This window comes from Paramormyrops kingsleyae, chromosome 6, assembly GCF_048594095.1.
Source record: "Paramormyrops kingsleyae isolate MSU_618 chromosome 6, PKINGS_0.4, whole genome shotgun sequence".
Classification (NCBI taxonomy): domain Eukaryota; kingdom Metazoa; phylum Chordata; class Actinopteri; order Osteoglossiformes; family Mormyridae; genus Paramormyrops; species Paramormyrops kingsleyae.
Window position 1 is genome coordinate 31,878,133 of NC_132802.1, and position 17,334 is coordinate 31,895,466.

Sequence of the window (17,334 nt, forward strand, 5' to 3'; positions counted from 1 at the left end):
GCCAAAGGCTAAATAGTCTTTTACCATGTCTTACTAAGTAATGTCTAGAAGTGCTTCACAATGAATGTTACTAGATGTACATGCCCTCCTTGCCTTCCGGTTGATGTCTATTTGTATTAGTTCACGGTTCATTAAGTATTTATATGTGACTCAGCGTTACAGTGCCCTGTCATACTGAGTCCCATCCAGCTTACACTGTGTCATATCATACTCAGAAAAAAGCAGACTTAGTCACTCGCAGGGACTATTAATTTGTGGAGAGCAATGTCACGTCAGGTCATAGGCTACCATGTGCTCTGTCTGCTTCTGAACTCCCCTTATTTCCTATTATTTACGAGAAGTCAAGTGAAAATTCAAAAGAAAAGATGCCAACTCTCATCTTCAGGATCCCAGTAGAAAAGCCACCCAGTGTCTAAAAACATGCAACGGACAGTACGTAAGTGAAAAACAACAAAAACACAGTATTCAACACCTATTGGTGGCTATTTAATATGTTAAAAATGATCCATTTAAACACACTAAGACTAATGGAGTGTAGTACCTTTATTGACTTATTTGCTGCATCTATGCACACAGTACATACTGCTCATAAATCAAACTGTGATTATGTAACAGATTTATTATTTAAAAGAGACATAATACCAACAACAGAAGGCCTCACACACTTGGGATTTGTCCTCATAACGACCAATCATCTGGCGGTTATTACTATCCAAAGATTCAGCTCTTGCTTTTGTCATCGCAAACCGGATAACCATTAATGCCGCTATTAAGTAAAGCAAAAATGTAATTCTTCCACATCACGGGGGTTAGGGGCACAGGCCCCCTGGGATCGTTAGTCCCTTTGGTCAGCAAAGCGTTTCGTGTTGTAGTACAGTTTAGGTCACTAAAACTGCACAAAAAGATGCAAGAAATGCGAGATACTGACATCCCTGCGAGATAGACTGCCATAAACACACTTAGCATCCTCCAAACCAATACTGCATGTATATTTTACGCATTTATGAGTTACTAAACTTTTTCTGTCGATTGCTGGCCTTCGTGTGTCGCCCGCGGCTTTCTCAAGACTCCCACAAAATTTCCCTTTTCACTTCTTATGCCAACCCCACGATATGTCAAAACCGCCATGGGGAAAGGGTCGATTGGACTCCCAAACGGAATTTAGCAGGGTGACACAGGGGAAGATGACGTCTCAATATTCGGGGCATGAGAGCACAGGACCTGTAAAGGTTTAGAAATGGTTGTGGTAAAAGTGGGCGGCGATTGCAGGCCCGTGCGCTAACGGCCCTGACTGGTACGTGGCCAAGTGTCGATCACTTCCCGCCGCACCGCAGGCTCGCCCGAGGCGACTGACGCCTCTCTTCCCCGTCTCCTCCACCCGCCTCCGCCCACGTTCGGCTGTAGCCGGCGAGGAGAGCCTGTTGTCTCTGTGTCGCGGTGTGTCTCCGCCAGATAAAACGGCGCCGCTCTCCTGCTTCATCCCTGCTCATTTCCACATCAAAGAAGGCCTCCGAAGTCTTCCCGCCATGTAACTTCCTGTTATCAAGCGGCGGGCAGGCTGTCTCCTACTTCTGCCTTCACTCTCCGAACACAAGTATTTGAGATGAAAAGTCATTTGTCTTTGAATTCCTGCATTTCCACTGCTTTTTCAGAAACGAGAAAAGCCTCAAAGTGCCGTGCCATACTTGGGTATTTGCAAATGAACATGTAAAACTGCACTAGGGCCTCTCTGACATCGGTCTCAGGTTAGGTCTTCTGGCTATCTGGAAGCTTATGGCATTCTGCTGTCAGACTTCCTTACATTCTTCAAAATACTCTACTGCTATGCTTTCTAATGTATGTGTTAAAGTCAAAACCACATCTACTCATTCTAAGTGTCTACCTAGTGATGGTGCTTTGGCTCAAGGCCCGTCATGGGTTTGAATCCAGCCCCCTTTGTGCGCATGTGGAGTTTGCATCACCTTCAGAAACATATCAGGTAATCTGGTGTCTCTAAATTGCCCATAGTGTGTGTGGGAGCACCTGTGTGTGGACTGACATCCCTTTCATGGTGTTTTCCTATCCCCTGTGAGGAGTTCCAAGGTCTCCAGAAATCTGTACTGGATAAGTGGCTACAGAAGATGGATGGAAATTCTGTGTCTGTTTGTCATTATTGTTCAAAAACACTGGCAGGTGTTGTGGAGGCTTGTTGTCAAAGGCCACCACCCCCCCCCCCCCACTAAAATCTGGAGTGATATCAAAACAATAGGCCTGCATCAAACAAAATAAAATCAATGCTGTTTACTGCTAGCCTGACAGACACAGTGAACCTGATTCCCTTTCATCAATAAAACACGGAGTGTTAGCAAGTTAACGGCACATAACCGTAGCAGACAGGCAGTACACACCTTCTCCGTGGACTGCGCCGTGCCGAAGAAGATGGGCACGAAGGCCAGCCAGACGATGCAGGTGGTGTACATGGTGAAGCCGATGGGCTTGGCCTCGTTGAAGGTCTCGGGCACGCCCCTGCTCTTCACGGCGTAGACGGTGCACGTCACCATCAGTATGATGCTGTAGCTGAGGCAGGAGATGAGGGACAGGTCCGACATGTCACACTTCAGGATGCCCCGCGCCAGCTCCGGGTTGGGTGGCCGTAGCTCTTCGTAGTCGATGATGGTGTGCGGGGGGACCACGGCCAACCAGATGAACACCCCCACCACCTGTGGAAACATGGACCCAGCTGGCATGGCTTGGATTTTCATGCAGACGAGGTCGTCCATTTGCTCTGCAGGTTTCCCCTTTCAACGCCTAGCAACACATCTCATTTTCCTGCAATACCCCAGAGCGGACTGAGAGGCCGGCCCATGTTGCTAAGACACGTCGTGACGACACAGACGTTCAACAGCACTACAGAAGCAGACGTCCTGCAAGGCCAGCGACATGCTGCCATTTGCCATGACCATTATTTAATGTCACAACTTTGTGGGGGAAAGTTCTGCTTCTTGCTTGCAGTCTGCGAGGGGAGGCAGACAGACGATGGCAGGCAAGAGCGAGCAGCTGCTGCCATCATGGTGCGCGCAGCAGGGTCTGCGAGCTCATTTCGTTCTCCTCCACCCCCTCCCCCATCTCCCTCCAGCCTCAGTTTGGGCTGAGAGTGCCGCTGATTGCCTGGAATATTGTCCCCTTTAACTTAATTATGTTGACATTGTGTCAGCGCTTGGCTTTTGTGCTGTTGCGTTCCAGATGTGCTAAAGAGTAGGAAGAGGGATGATAAAAATGAGCCTCATAGAGTAATGTACCAAAGAGTTTTTAGGACATTCCTAGACCTGCGGGATTTACTTACCTGGTCCCACTGGATCAAATGGTATAATCTGAAGTTTAAAGGAGATTATAGCCGCTGATCAATATCAATAAAAACAGATTAACAGGGTTTAGAAGACAAGTATCCAGATTCTGTCACGGGTAGAACGGCACAGGAACTCACTTGCACAGAAATGAGGACAAAGGTGATGACAAGTTGGGAGCTGGGGCTGATGAACTTGGGCGGAGTGACGGACTTCTTGCCCTGCTCAAAGATGCGGTAGATGCGGTTGGTCTTGGTGAGCATGGCGGAATAGCTGATGCATGTGCCGAGGCCGAGTAGAAGGCGCCGGAAGGCGCACACTGCTGTGTCTGGCTCGGCAATCATCAGGAAAGTGATGAAGTAGATGAGGAAGATGCCCGTCAGCAGCACGTAGCTGAGCTCGCGGCCAGACGCGCGCACGATGGGCGTGTCGTTAAAGCGGATGAAGGTGACCACCACGAAGGAGGTGGCTAAGATGCCCAGGATGGCCAGAAAGACAGGGATGATGGCCCAGGGTGAGTGCCACTCTAGCTTGATGATGGGCGTGGGCCGGCAGCTGGTGCGGTTCTGTGTGGGCCGCATGTTGAAGGGGCAGCCCTCGCACGTGAACTCATCCAGCTGGTACTGGTAGCCGTCGCACAGCTCGCAGTGCCAACAGCATGGCACGCCCTTCACCATCTTCTTCCTCTCGCCTGGCTTGCAGGGGAAGCTGCACACAGAATCTGGAATCTGCTGGTCCCCACCCGACCACTGCATCTCCTCCACCTGAGACAGGAGATGGAGAACACCATCGATATCAGGGAACTCCCACCACAAAACGGCTCTCTGGAGAACTTAAAGAGCTTCATTTACGTTGAGTCGCAGGTTGTTGGTCCACTGGCCAATGACCTTGTAACCTGGGTTGGTGGTGTTGGACAGCTGATACTGGAAGATGTCGTAGCGCCCAGGGGCATCTCCGTTCTCGTTGAAAAGGACGCCGGTTCCCGCACTGCCTGCACAAGGACACAGTCTGACCCTTAATGATGCCACCTGCCAGCACATCCAAGGCGCCTGTTCACCATGATTCATACACCACATTCATCTGTTTCAAGGTTTTACAAAAAAGCCAAACCCAGCATTCAAACCCAGAGCAATATTACGATACATTCCACAATTAAATCAGGCAAGAGCACAGGGTTTGATCAATGACTAAAGTCACGGTGATTGAAATCCTTGTGACCTGTACTGTTAACAAGGGGGGTGCAGCACCCTGACCCGAAATCTCCAGAGCCGTGAAAAGAATAGCCGGCCGCAGCTTTGTGTGTCTGAAGTCTGCATATACTCCCCATGTCCAATTCCTCTGGATGCCTCATCATCAGAAACTGATGTTTCTACACTGCGCATAGTTTGCCCTACATTCACTTGTTTGCACGTTAAAGGCATGTTCGTCTGTGCTCTACATACCTTGCTGCTGTACGCACAACTATTTCCCTCTGGGACCAATAAAGCTAGTCTAACCTAATAGTGTGTGATTGTGTATGAGCCCTGTGATGACTGGCATGCCACCAGCCTAGGGAGTATCCCTGCCTTAAGCCCTGTGCATTCTGGGATACACTCCAGGCTCACTGCACCCCTACATGGATAAGCAATAAGGATAGATGAATATAATGTTTACCCCCTGCCTGCTGATCATGAACAAGACCTCTGGAGCTGCAAAAAGGCTGCCCTGCGGCACATTAAAGTTCCCATATTTTACGTATCCACGTGCAAAGGACGTTAGGAGCCTACATCCATGAGTCATGTCACATGTTAATCCGGTCCCTTGAGGCGCCCGCTTCACAGCGGGTTCCCGCGCCACCGAAGCAGTGCCGCAGAGAGGCAGACCCCCTCCGGAAAGCCGCTCAGCCGCTAATGCGTCGGCGCAGGAAACGGCTTTCTGCACAAAGGCAGCCCCAGAGAAGCGGCCCTCAGCGGAGAGGTGGCCCCGGGCGGTCACGGCGGATTACAGAGGCAGGCTCTTCATGAGCTGGCGTGCCGGGGAGTCTTTAAAAACACCTCCCCACAGCTAGAGACGGTGCCACTCCCTCCACCTTTGCCTGGCTGCCCTGCTCAGCTCTGAAATCTGGAACAGGGAGGGACGATCATGATGGTCACCTGAGGTCACCCAGAGCCCCCGAGTAAACCCAGAGCGAATGTCCGGCAAGGTGTGACACTAACAACTGAACCTAGTGCAGAACCTGCACCCAAGGTCCAAGGGGAGAAATGGAAGGCCAGAGAAGATGAGATGCCACCTGCTTCAGTAAGCATCAGTAAGAACTTCCAGCTTCACGGAGAATCACACTTAACAGTAAAGCAGCACAAAGGAAACCTCGTAAAGACAGAAGATCAAAACATGAGGCCATTGTTATGGGACATCCTTTACTGAAAGGTAACTGTGACCGAATCTGTGTCTGATTGCTAGGACAACTGTACTTTTCTATCAGCTTGAATTCAAGACACACACACATTTTTCTGGCACTTGTTCAAGGGCCCATGGACATGTGGCTGCTCTGCCAAGACTGGGGTGCGAACTGGCAACCTTCTGATCACAGACATAGAGACTTAGATCATTGAGCCACTCACCACCCCCCACTGTCTCCCACTGCCCAGATGTTATTCACTATTATAATAAAAACAAAGTCTTCTCAATTATTAACTCCACAACGCCTTTGCATTATTGTCCATCCATCCATCCATTTTCTATACTCGCTTATCCAATTCAGGATCGCAGATGTCTGGAGCCTACAGCCCAGAGGCTACAGCCGCAATGTTTCCATTGCTGTTTTTAGCCGATTCCTTATTCAAAAGGTTTTTTTAGCATCTCCTCTCATTTACGCAATACATATAGGGAGAGGATCATTCTCCAAGTAACACAAACTTCCTGCTGCTGATCTCTAAAACAAAGCAAGAGGCATGAACAGCTACTGAGACACCGAAGACACCAAAACCATGGGGAGATGTTCATTATTCAGTGATGTCATAATAAATAATGAATGCTTTTCCTCCTGCACCTGTCATTCTGTCTACTTCACTGTATAGCTTGGCTCAGTAACGGAACAGACAATAAATGTGTTTTTACGTGCTACTGACAGGTGTTGCTTTTTTCCTTTGAGTAGAAGAGGATCCTGGCAAAGGCAGATGCCTAGGGCAGTACTGGGGTACCAGTGCCCCCCACCCATTCCTCCCCCCATCTCCCCCCCCCCCCAAGCGACTGACAACTTTTACCATCACCGCCTGGTCAGCAACCATTTCTGCTGACACCCCCAACCGCACCCTCTAGGTGGCAACTCTTACCGTTGCCCCCCGTCTGGTCCACTGATATGTATGCTGACATGAGTTAAACTGGGTAGTGGGGTTTGCTGAGGTAGGGGGGGAGGGGGCACAGGCTTCATCCAGCACTGTTACTGTCTAATTACCTCCATGACGATGAGCATGGGACTTTCGGAGCATAAAATGAGAACCATGTTGGATATAATGGGTGGATAAAATAACATGGGAAAGAAGTGTGCAGCTTTCTGAAGCTGAGAACAGGGCCTGGCCACCCATGTGCCCCAAAATATGCCCGTGCGCCACACTGGCCCCGCTTATGCCATACTCACCATTAAAGTTAACTGAGCGAATATATTTGAGCAGCAGGCGTCCCTCCACCGGGTCCATCTTGTCACAGACGCCCGTGTGGCCGGGGCAGAGGTCCACATGCATGTTATGCAGGGCGTGCGCCATGGCGTAGACGGCGTCGATGACGAACTGCACCTTCCCCTCCTGCTCATAGTGAGAGTCGCGGCTGATCCTCTCCTCCCCTGCCGGACAGGACGGCACAGAGGTCAGGAAGGCAGCTACATTCCTTCATGACCTGTCTCACTATCGACATCTATTGATATCCGTGACCTATTGGAAAAGCAAGCTCATATATTACAAACGTTACGGCTTACAGTAATGCAGCACTGCGCCCATAAAAGTCTTTCAACGATATTCTATATCTTCTAATAAAGCAAATTACATAAGAACATAAGAAATTTACAAATGAGAGGCCATTCGGCCCATTAAGCTCGTTTGGGGAGAACTTAACTAATAGCTCAGAGTTGTTAAAATCTTATCTAGCTCTGATTTAAAGGAACCCAGGGTTTTAGCATGTACTATACTAGCAGGAAGACTATTCCATACTCTAACTACACGCTGTGTAAAGAAGTGTTTTCTCAAATTCAGTTTAAAATATTCTCCCGCTAATTTCCACCTATGGCCACGAGTTGTAGTATTTAAACTAAAATTGAAATAGCCATTTGGTTGAACAGCATCCAGACCTGTTAGAATCTTATAGACTTGGATCATGTCCCCCCTTAGTCTCCTTTGTGTGAGGCTGAACAGATTCAGCTCAGCTAACCTCTCCTCATAAGACAATTATTGTCTGGCTTGGCTGGTTCTTTCACTTTTTGTGTTTGATAATTAAGGCTTTGTTTGATACTATCCAACATGTGTGAAAGATGAGAAATTTACTTATTAATTATCCTAATACTTAGCAGATCATTATTATACATTCTAAAAAATAGGACACAGTGCATTTTGTTACTGCACAGCTGTCAAGGTCTTGCAGCTTGAGGGTTTTAGTGTTTTCTTGGGAGATATGCTGTTGTCAGGCACATGGGGAGGTCAAACTAAACGAATCTGTTAAAAGCATCCAGGTGTGCCGCTCAATATACTGGTACGTTGTTTTAGATAAAAGCACAGAAATAACAACTTAATATTCTGCAAGAATACACCTTCTGTTCATTATTAGGTTTCAGATTTCCATTATGTCTTGCTGTTACTTCCATTATAATTGATTTCATATTTTAGTTCACCTCACTCACAGCTGTACTGTATATTTCCGCTTGACAAAAGACTTTAACAGAGAAAAGCAGAAATCTCTTAAAGAGAATAATGCAGCGGGAACTGTGGCAGTAACTCCACAGAGTGCCATCACACCTGAGGAGGTATTATTTTGAAATCCCAAACTGATTATACATTCATTTTACAGGCAGTTTCAGAAGGCACCTGTAAAGGTCCTTATCAGTTTGTGCCACATCAAGATTGAGCGTCGACACAGGGCTTGTACCAACTTACCTGTGCATTTTTTCTTATCACTGTCCAGTTTGATGCCCGGCCGCGTCAGCTTGCACCTGAAGTCGTCTTCCCAGAATTCTGCAAACCAAATGTTTCGGCGGTTGTTCTCCAGGGATCTTGATGTGAAATACTGATCAAATCCTGTGCCAGAGACAAACAGAGGCATTATTGCTTATGGCTGATAGGATTGGATGATGCCTTCAGATTTGTGCCACGCTATGATGGATACATTGTTTTATTGGTGCATATCACGATAATATAATGAAAATCATCCAGTCATACAAATTTCTGGACTGGCATGAGCTTGATTATAAAAACACAACCATTATATTGTGATTGTGCCATAGAATTATACAATTGGAATGTATTTAATTGTGCTTTGCAATGGGCTTGCACTACAACCTCATGTTTTGGCGCTTCCCAAGAACGCTGCCTAGCAGCTGAAAAAAGGATGGGAGAGTGTGGTTTGAAATATGCAAAGCCATTGATGATGGCACTGACGGGAATGAACCACTGCAGCCATAAAAATCTATACTTTTATCCAGAGAAAGAGAAGGCAACATGGTAAATCATAAATTATTTTGTTCTCCTCTCAACGCTGACTTTAACTACAATGAACAGAAGAAGCTGCCCACAATAAATCACCCAAATATTACATTTATTTGACCAGTATGTTATACGTTTCCCTTCGCTGTGAAACCAGTAAGTGCTCTGCAATTAAGCTAACTGAATTGCATGAAAGAGTGCGGTCTGGTCATAACATTTTGATTTGGAAAGTAAATACACAAGTAAACAACTAATTAAATCAGCTCAGCTCAGTGTCTCCAGTGTTGTTCTCAGAGTTGTGTTAGCTAACACATCTCTCTGCCCATATGCGTACAGCTGTCACCTCAGGACCAGGCCAAGGTCAAACAGTAGTGTAAGGATGGCATCCAAACCTGGGGGGGGGGGGATTAGCCAACGGGAGTCAGTTATGATTCACTAATAACAGCAGAGGCATCAAATGCAGCATCATGACGACAGCAGGCAAATTTTAAGTAATATTCATCAACCCGAATGTAATAAATCAAAGCACTGACAAACAAATTAGTAACACCACAGCCTTCTCCTTACTCTTTATGGATAAATGGACAACAACTAAAAAATAAAGACAGTCAATTTATTGTAAGGTAATTGGTTTAGTGCTCATTTTAGACAATTTGATTTACAAGTTAACGTGTAAGAACACCTTAAATTAAAGTGGATGAAATCCTTTTAGAACATCTGGGATATTATTGTCATTTAGCCAGGAAGTCCAGGCTTCTCTCTACCCTTCTAAACCACCTCTAGTATTGGTTTAGGATTTCGGCACTTCTGACACAGTCGTCCAAACAATATTAGCGACCCGACAGCCTATAGGCTGGGAGAGGCCTTCAGGGAAGGCCAGCAGGGCACAAATGAACAAAAAGGCTTCATTAAGCAAAAGCACAAAACAAAACAGAGGGGGGCAGCTTCCCACTGGCTCCCTGCGTCTCTTCTCCTGCCCTCCTCTCTCCAACCAACACATTACAGAAACTACTTTTCTTTAAGATGATATAAAAGCAAATGTATTTTTAAAAGAACTTTCTCAATCTCTGATATGTTGATCAGCAAACATTTCTACTGTAAATATTTCTCATGCACAGATATATAAAATTATTATATAAATTATTTCTCTCTCCTGGAGCCGAAACCTTATCATGGTGGAGGGGTTTGCGTGTTCCAATGATCCCAGGAGCTAAGTTGCCTGGGGCTTTATGCTCCTGGTAGGGTCACCCAAGGCAAACAGGTCCTGGGTGAGGAACCAGACGAAGTGCGGCTCACAAGACCCCTTATGATGAGTAATAACATGGATCCACGATTTCCCTTGCCCGGACGCGGGTCACCGGGGCTCCCTCCTGGAGCCAGGCCTGGGGGTGGGGCTCGATATAGCGAGCACCTGGTGGCCAGGCCTACACCCATGGGGCCTGGTCGGGCACAGCCCGAACAAGGCACGTGGGTCCCCCTTCCAGTGGGCTCACCACCTGTAGGAGGGGCCAATGGGGTCGGGTGCAGTGTGAGTTGGGCAGTGGCCAAAGGCGGGGACCTTGGCGGTCTGATCCTCGGCTGCAGAAGCTAGCTCTAGGGACATGGAATGTCACATCTCTGGCGGGGAAGGTGCCTGAGCTGGTTCACGAGGTTGTAAGGTTCACCGGGGGTTTAAGTATCTCGGGGTCTTGTTCACAAGTGAGGGAAGGATGGAGCAGGAGATCGACAGGCGGATCGGTTCGGCGTCAGCAGTGATGAGGGTGCTGCATCACTCTGTCATGGGGAAGAAGGAGTTAAACCAAAAGGCAAAGCTCTCAATTTACCAGTCGATCTACGTTCCTACCCTCACCTATGGTCATGAGCTATGGGTAGTGAAAGAACGAGAACGTGAGTACAGATGGACGAAATCAGTTTCCTCTGCAGGGTGGCTGCGCTCTCCCTTAGAGATAGATTGAGGAGCTCGGTCATTCGGGAGGGACTCAGAGTATAGCCGCTGCTCCTTCACATTGAGAGGAGTCAGATGAGGTGGCTTGGGCATCTGCTTAGGATGCCTCCTGGATGCCTCCCTGGTAAGGTGTTCTGGGCATGTCCCACTGGGAGGAGGCCCCGAGGAAGACCCAGGACACGTTGGAGGGACTATGTCTCTCGACTGGCCTGGGAAGGCCTCGGGATTTCCCCAGAGGAGCTGGATGAAGTGGCCGGAGAGAGGGAACTCTGGGTCTCCCTCCTTAGACTGCTGCCCCCGCGACCCAACCTCGGATAAGCGGTAGATAATGGATGGATGGATGGATGACTATTTGCTTAAAGGGGCCTTATTATGCTCATTTTCACAGTTCATATTTTTATTTTTCGGGTGTACTAGAACATATTTATGTTTCTAAATTCTAAAAACACATAATTTTTCTCATACTATATATCCTAATTCACTCTATAACTCATGTCTATAACTGTCTGAAATGCTCAGTTAGAGCTTTTAACGGCCCGCCCACAATGAGCCTCGGGTGCTCTGATTGGTTAGCTTGTCCGATTGGTCGGCTTGTCCAACATGTTCTGCCCCTGTCTTGCAGTGTGCAGGTAGATCCTTGCAGGTAGGCAGCCAATAAGCATTGTGTTTCAAGGAGAACTCATCATGTCACAGAAGTAAGGGCTAGAATTCCAACAAGGTGATTCAGGCAGATTAGAGAAGAGTGGTTTCTGTGGTAAGAGTTACTCCCTTTGATGTGCACTTTGGGCCTTTACAGACCATTTATATGCACATAAAGCTATGAACACACTACTGTATATGAAAGGGAAAAACCAGAAAAGTAAAATATGGCCCCTTGAAATGCAAGCAATAGTAAATATCAAATAAATCTGTCATGCGATATTAACTTAGATGCATTCTTCCACAATTAGAAGAGACACCTGTAAATGAGAATGCGCTGTTTGTTTTGGACGTACCGTCGATGGAGGCTCTTTTGGGCAGAATAGTGACAGCGCCCTCAGCCACCTCCTCCTGGTCTAATATAGGGGAACTCTTGGCTCCCCAGCTATCAGACCCCACAAACTGGAAGTGCCCTGTCAGATTTGCCTTCTTTGCCGCCTCCAGCACTCGTCTACAGAGGAACATGGTTAAAAAAAAGAACTACATTTATCACATAAAATAGATGAGAACAGCCTAAAAACTTAGGATTTAACACCTGCCAACACCTGGATGCTCTTCTCTTAATTTCCATATAAATTCCTGCTCTACAGAAGGCACTTATGAAATTTCTACCAAATCTAAAAATAACAAAATGTATTGTCCAGATCAGCCCAAATATGAACTGCAATTAAAGTGCTCCAGATTCAAAAGAGGCATTTTAAGAAATCCACAGGTGCTGGAAAAGCCACAGTACACACCTTACCACACTGGACATACCTCCCAGGCTCACATTTTAGTGACATTTGCATTATTAATATTACTCTTTGTCTAAAACATGCATTTTATAATGAAAAGTAATATGGTAAAACAACAGTGCTTTGCAATGGGAGAGCAGAATTTTCTAAAGGTGGCTTAAAACTGATACAGATTCCATTTTAATCTACAGTATTTAAAAGCCAAACAGGACAGGCTGAAATATGAGGCCTATTGATATGGTTCAATACACAGAAAGCAAGGCTTTTAATTCAGCACTGCATAGCTGCAGTGGCAGTCACAGGCTTTTGTTAGACACAGCAGTACTGAGAAGAGGAATGCTTACGTAAATGGTTAAACTTAGCTACACGTGTTATGGCAGTGGCCTGGATGACTACCTTAGTTCCACATGTTTGGAAACATCTACCAGAACTATGAATTCAATTATTACCTTAACTTTAAAGAGAAAAAAACATTTTTTTACCAACTAGCCTCGTGAAGCAGTTGTATCCAGGAAGTACGGGTCACACAATGCACAACTCCAGGCTCCCCTCAAATGACTAATTTACCAGAATCTACTTGAAATGTCCTGAAAGCTGACCAGTCTTTGTCAATACATCTATTAATACCTGTAATTATATGGGTATTAATAGTGATCTTTTTGAAGGGCAGTTTCATCTTACCAGCTCCCACTGGCAACTGCAGTTGCAAACCCACCCCCCGCAGACTCTCTCGTCATTTGAATCCTGCGGGCTGGCTCTGCTCTGTATGCTCTTAGTACTTATCTTTGCGCTCTGCCAGCTGCGCTACTTTCATATGGCTTATTGCCAGTTACACCAACCATTCGTATGAAATGTAGGGATAAGAAAATCCTCTTTCTGATTTTCCTGCTTTCTATGCAATAACTTCTGTATTGTCTACTGCAGGGGTGTCAAACTCCAGTCCTGGAGGGCCGGAGTCCTGCACATTTTTGAGTTTCCCCTCATTTAACACACCTGATTCCGCTCATTTTGCTGGCCCTGATGCACTACAGTTACTAACAAGATCCAATATGGCCAAGGCCACACAGCTCTCAAGCTGAATCATTTTTGGGGGAACAGGGAAAGAACTAAGATACACAGGGCTCTGGCCCCCCAGGACTGGAGTTTGACACCCCTGGTCTAGCATAGATCTCCGTTTTCTCTGCTACTGGAAAACCAACATAATTTCAGGTGCTGTTCCTGATTATTATGGCACTAATGCACACTAATATTTATTTTATTCATTTATGTGTTCGTTTTATTGCCAGGCCTGTGTTTCATGTCTGGTGTTAGACAGCTTCAGTAATTGAAGTAAGTCCCAGATCATGCTCTGCTTTTTCATTTGATTTAAGGGAAGAAACAAGAAATGACTGGGAGACCTTTGTCTAAAGGCATAGCTTTGGTTTCTATACTGGTAGCAAAACCAAATCAGCCCCAAACCCCCCTCCGCCCCCCCACTGACATACAAGATACTCCCACAATATTGGTAGAGACATGACACTGCCATCTACATCCAATTATACACCCTTGCCTTTGTCTGCAACACTTTATAATACTGTTCTGCAGTTAACAGGTAAATATGCAGGAAGTAAGCAGCAACTAGTAGTTATTAGAAATAATCCATAGTTAGTAGATAATTCCCAATGAGACCTGCAATACTCAATAGTTCCTAATGGTGTACTAGTGAACTACTATAATAATCAGTTCACTATTACCTATTGAGTAATTAAGCATTACTCCTTAGTAGTGAATAGTACTAATTTAGGTGTTAATGAAGCACTACTCCTTTGTTGCTGCTTACTTCCTGCATATTTACCTGTTAACTGTGGAACAGTATTAAAAAGTGTTACCCCTTTGTCTTATGAAAAATTATCAGAATAAGAATGTCTTAAAAGTAAATTTGGAGAACTACACAGAAAAGCATGGATTTTCAGGGCAATTTTCAACTTTCCTTGAATGAAGATTAAATTGTTGATGATTTACCTGTAATGTTTTTGGCTGAAATTCTATTTTAATGGAAAAGAAAAGCTTACTTTATGTCATCCTCATTGGCGAAGATGATGACCCCACGCGCGTTGGAGGTCTCCATTAATCGCTTAATGATCTTGTCAAACTCGCCAAATTTGGGCTCGCGGGGAATCTTCATAGACTGTGCTATACACAGGCCTCCTGAGGTGGGAGGGACAAGACACAACACTGTAACCCCCATGGCAGAAGGAACTCCGATATCACACACGATTCCAAAATACACAATCGGTAAATACTGTAGGTGGTGTCAGCGTCAGCTCCTGTTTGCCCAAGTCTTCAGAGTGTTTTTACAGTGTGTTTTTCAGTGCTGATTTTATGGGTGTAACAAACTGATTCGAAACAGAAATCTGGTTCCGTTGTCTGCGATTCAGTACCTTCATTCCCACTCAAATTCATAAGGAAATCAGACAAAAACCAATAAAAGTGTAACAAATCGACACACCAGTCACATCACTTCATATTACTGTAATATTTTCTCAAGTTATGATGCACTCCAGGGGTTTTGCAGTACAAAATAGTAACTTGTTCTGAAAAATTTTTTTTTTTGAATAAATAGGGCACTTCATTACAGTACATTCAAGGTGTTCAGTTTTTTTTCCTGTTTTTATCCCTCAAAAACCTCAACTGTTTTGTTTCAAACTCTGTTTGTTCCTTACTTTAGAGAAAGAATTAACTCCACAAATAACATATCCTTTATGAACATCCTTCCAGCTTGCAGTATTGTAAAAAACTGTTAATCCGTACTGGTTAGGCATATATACACAAATGGACAGATTCAAATTCAACACTGTTTCTCAGTCTGACATTTCAATAGCATTCTTTAATGCATCCACTGAGCCTGCTTAATAAATCATGTGTAAATTGTCTGACTGAAGGGTTTATGTTTGACCATGTTATATTCTGCATTGCAGTTGTTTGTTGACAGTACCTGTCTCCCGGGAGATTTGGATGAAGGCATCAACTCCACTTTCTCCATAGTTTCCTTCAGAAGCGAGTGTCGACACATAATTCCAGCCCATCGCCTTGACAATGTCCACCATAGCCTGAGCCTGGTATGAATCGGGTGGAACTACCCTCGAGAAGAAGTCGTAGCGGTTGTTGTCGCTCAGCTCTGGGGCTGTGGAGGCATAACTGACCTGTGGGATCTGAAGCAAAGTATAAGAACATTCTTTTACATCTGGTGGGAGGACCAGTCGCTTGCTGCCTGCAAAAATATATATCAGGTAACATCTCAGCAGCATACAGAGCTCAGAGAAAGTCTTGGGGCACTTGCTTAATTCTATAAAAATGTGTGTGTGTGTATATAAATATATAGATATTTGTTTATTTATTTTTGGTCATATCGGCCAGCTCTAATATACCTGGCCAGTATGATCAAAAATTTATATCACGGTATTTTTCAAAGCTATATCGGTTTCACGGTATACAATGTTTTTTTTTTTTTAAAGTATGACTGGGCGTTATATATATAATATGTGTGTATATAAGTATAAAAAATATGTAAACAAATCAATACAGTAATGGTTTTATTATAAAGCCAAAAAAATCGCAATATTTCTACTGAATTAAGTAAACATCCTAAGACTTTCTGTGAGCACTGTACATGTATACTGTAGCGTAAAGGAGCCACTATTGTACCCCTGACCATATTTTCCAAAAACCGACGATTTCCTGAAATAGTCCTCGAAAATATGCTTTTTAAAACCATTCCAGGATCTCAGTTTGAACTCTAAATTATATCAATTTTAATCCTTTCCTTGACTACCCTGTATACAGTGTTGCTCTGCTCATTGAGCCTGTGTAGTGGTTTGTGGCTGGACTCACAGACTGCAGTCATTTGTCCCCCATTCTCATAATAATACCATACAGTAATACCAATAATACCACTACCATGATAATCCCACCAGCATCATCAGCTTCTTGAACCAATCTCACTTTACTTCTATTTCTATTACCACTGTTTCTATTACAGTTTTCAAGAGAAACTTTTCTCGCATCACTGAGTCATAGAGTCTGCATTTCAAGTAAGACACTTATTTTTAAAGACAGGGTTTAAAAATGGAATTAACAGCTGAATGACATTCCCAAATGATTAAGTGTCAGCTCAAGCAAGCGCAGTGAATCAGTACTGTCTATGTGTTCCTGGACAATGCCTGACTGGTGGTGTCTACGTGCTGAGGGACAATAGCATTTCTTTCAACAGTTACAGAACTAGAAAGGTATTGTTCGGCAGAGGTCTACAGCAGTGACTCCAGAAACTGCAGAAGACAGAGGCAAAGTTCTAAAATAAAAAAGCATTTATAGAGAGCATAATAGCACAATGAACTGAGTAGATCACCTACACATTTAGGCCTATTTGGGTGTTATTCACGTATCATTATCTCATATACCTTTCACATAGCAGTTACCAAATGGTTCAATGAAACAAGTAAAAGACAATGGCCTACAGTCAAGCACATTTATCAACAAATGAGACATACATGATCGTATATAATTTTAACAAAATCCCTATCTAAAGTGAGTTGGCACTTTCAAAGTTAAGACTAACAACTGCATAAGATACTTTACATAACTGGCATGCAGCGCTGTTCAACTCATTAGACAACATAGGCGGCTGAGGGGACCAGTTTCACTTTCCCTTGGATGCTCTACATGCTGCACTACATGCTGGGGGGCAGTGGTGATGAAGCTTTCCAGTGTCAGACACATGGACACATGGATGGATGAATGGATGGATGGATGGATGGATGGATGGATGGATGGAAAATGTTAAATTATTTATATTGTTATTATTAGTTGTAACTAAATATTATCCAAATAAAAGATGAGAACCCAGTTGGAAAAAAATCAGTTGAATATCAAATTGCAGTGAAAAACACATAAAATGAAATATGGTGATATGAGCATTAGTTTGAAAAATAAAG

The 17,334-nt window shown here is 44.7% G+C and overlaps 1 protein-coding gene across 11 annotated transcripts in view; it reads right to left on the bottom strand.

The window, feature by feature from the left end:
- grm6a (glutamate receptor, metabotropic 6a) overlaps positions 1-17,334 on the bottom strand; it is a 61,878-nt gene that overhangs the window by 11,650 nt on the left and 32,894 nt on the right. For 8 of the 11 annotated variants that reach the window (XM_072713050.1, XM_072713048.1, XM_023835892.2 and 5 more), the window contains 8 exons: positions 15,339-15,555; positions 14,416-14,551; positions 11,927-12,081; positions 8,441-8,581; positions 6,940-7,140; positions 4,175-4,314; positions 3,464-4,087; positions 2,388-2,699 (listed from right to left, as the gene is read on the bottom strand). In XM_072713050.1, the coding sequence (XP_072569151.1) occupies positions 2,388-2,699; positions 3,464-4,087; positions 4,175-4,314; positions 6,940-7,140; positions 8,441-8,581; positions 11,927-12,081; positions 14,416-14,551; positions 15,339-15,450 (1,821 nt within the window). In that variant the 5' untranslated portion in view covers positions 15,451-15,555. Of the gene's footprint in view, positions 1-464; positions 1,576-2,387; positions 2,700-2,728; positions 3,228-3,322; positions 3,351-3,463; positions 4,088-4,174; positions 4,315-6,939; positions 7,141-8,440; positions 8,582-11,926; positions 12,082-14,415; positions 14,552-15,338; positions 15,556-17,334 lie in introns of those variants that run through there. The other 3 variants (XM_023835898.2, XM_023835899.2, XM_072713051.1) reach the window with 3 other exon arrangements.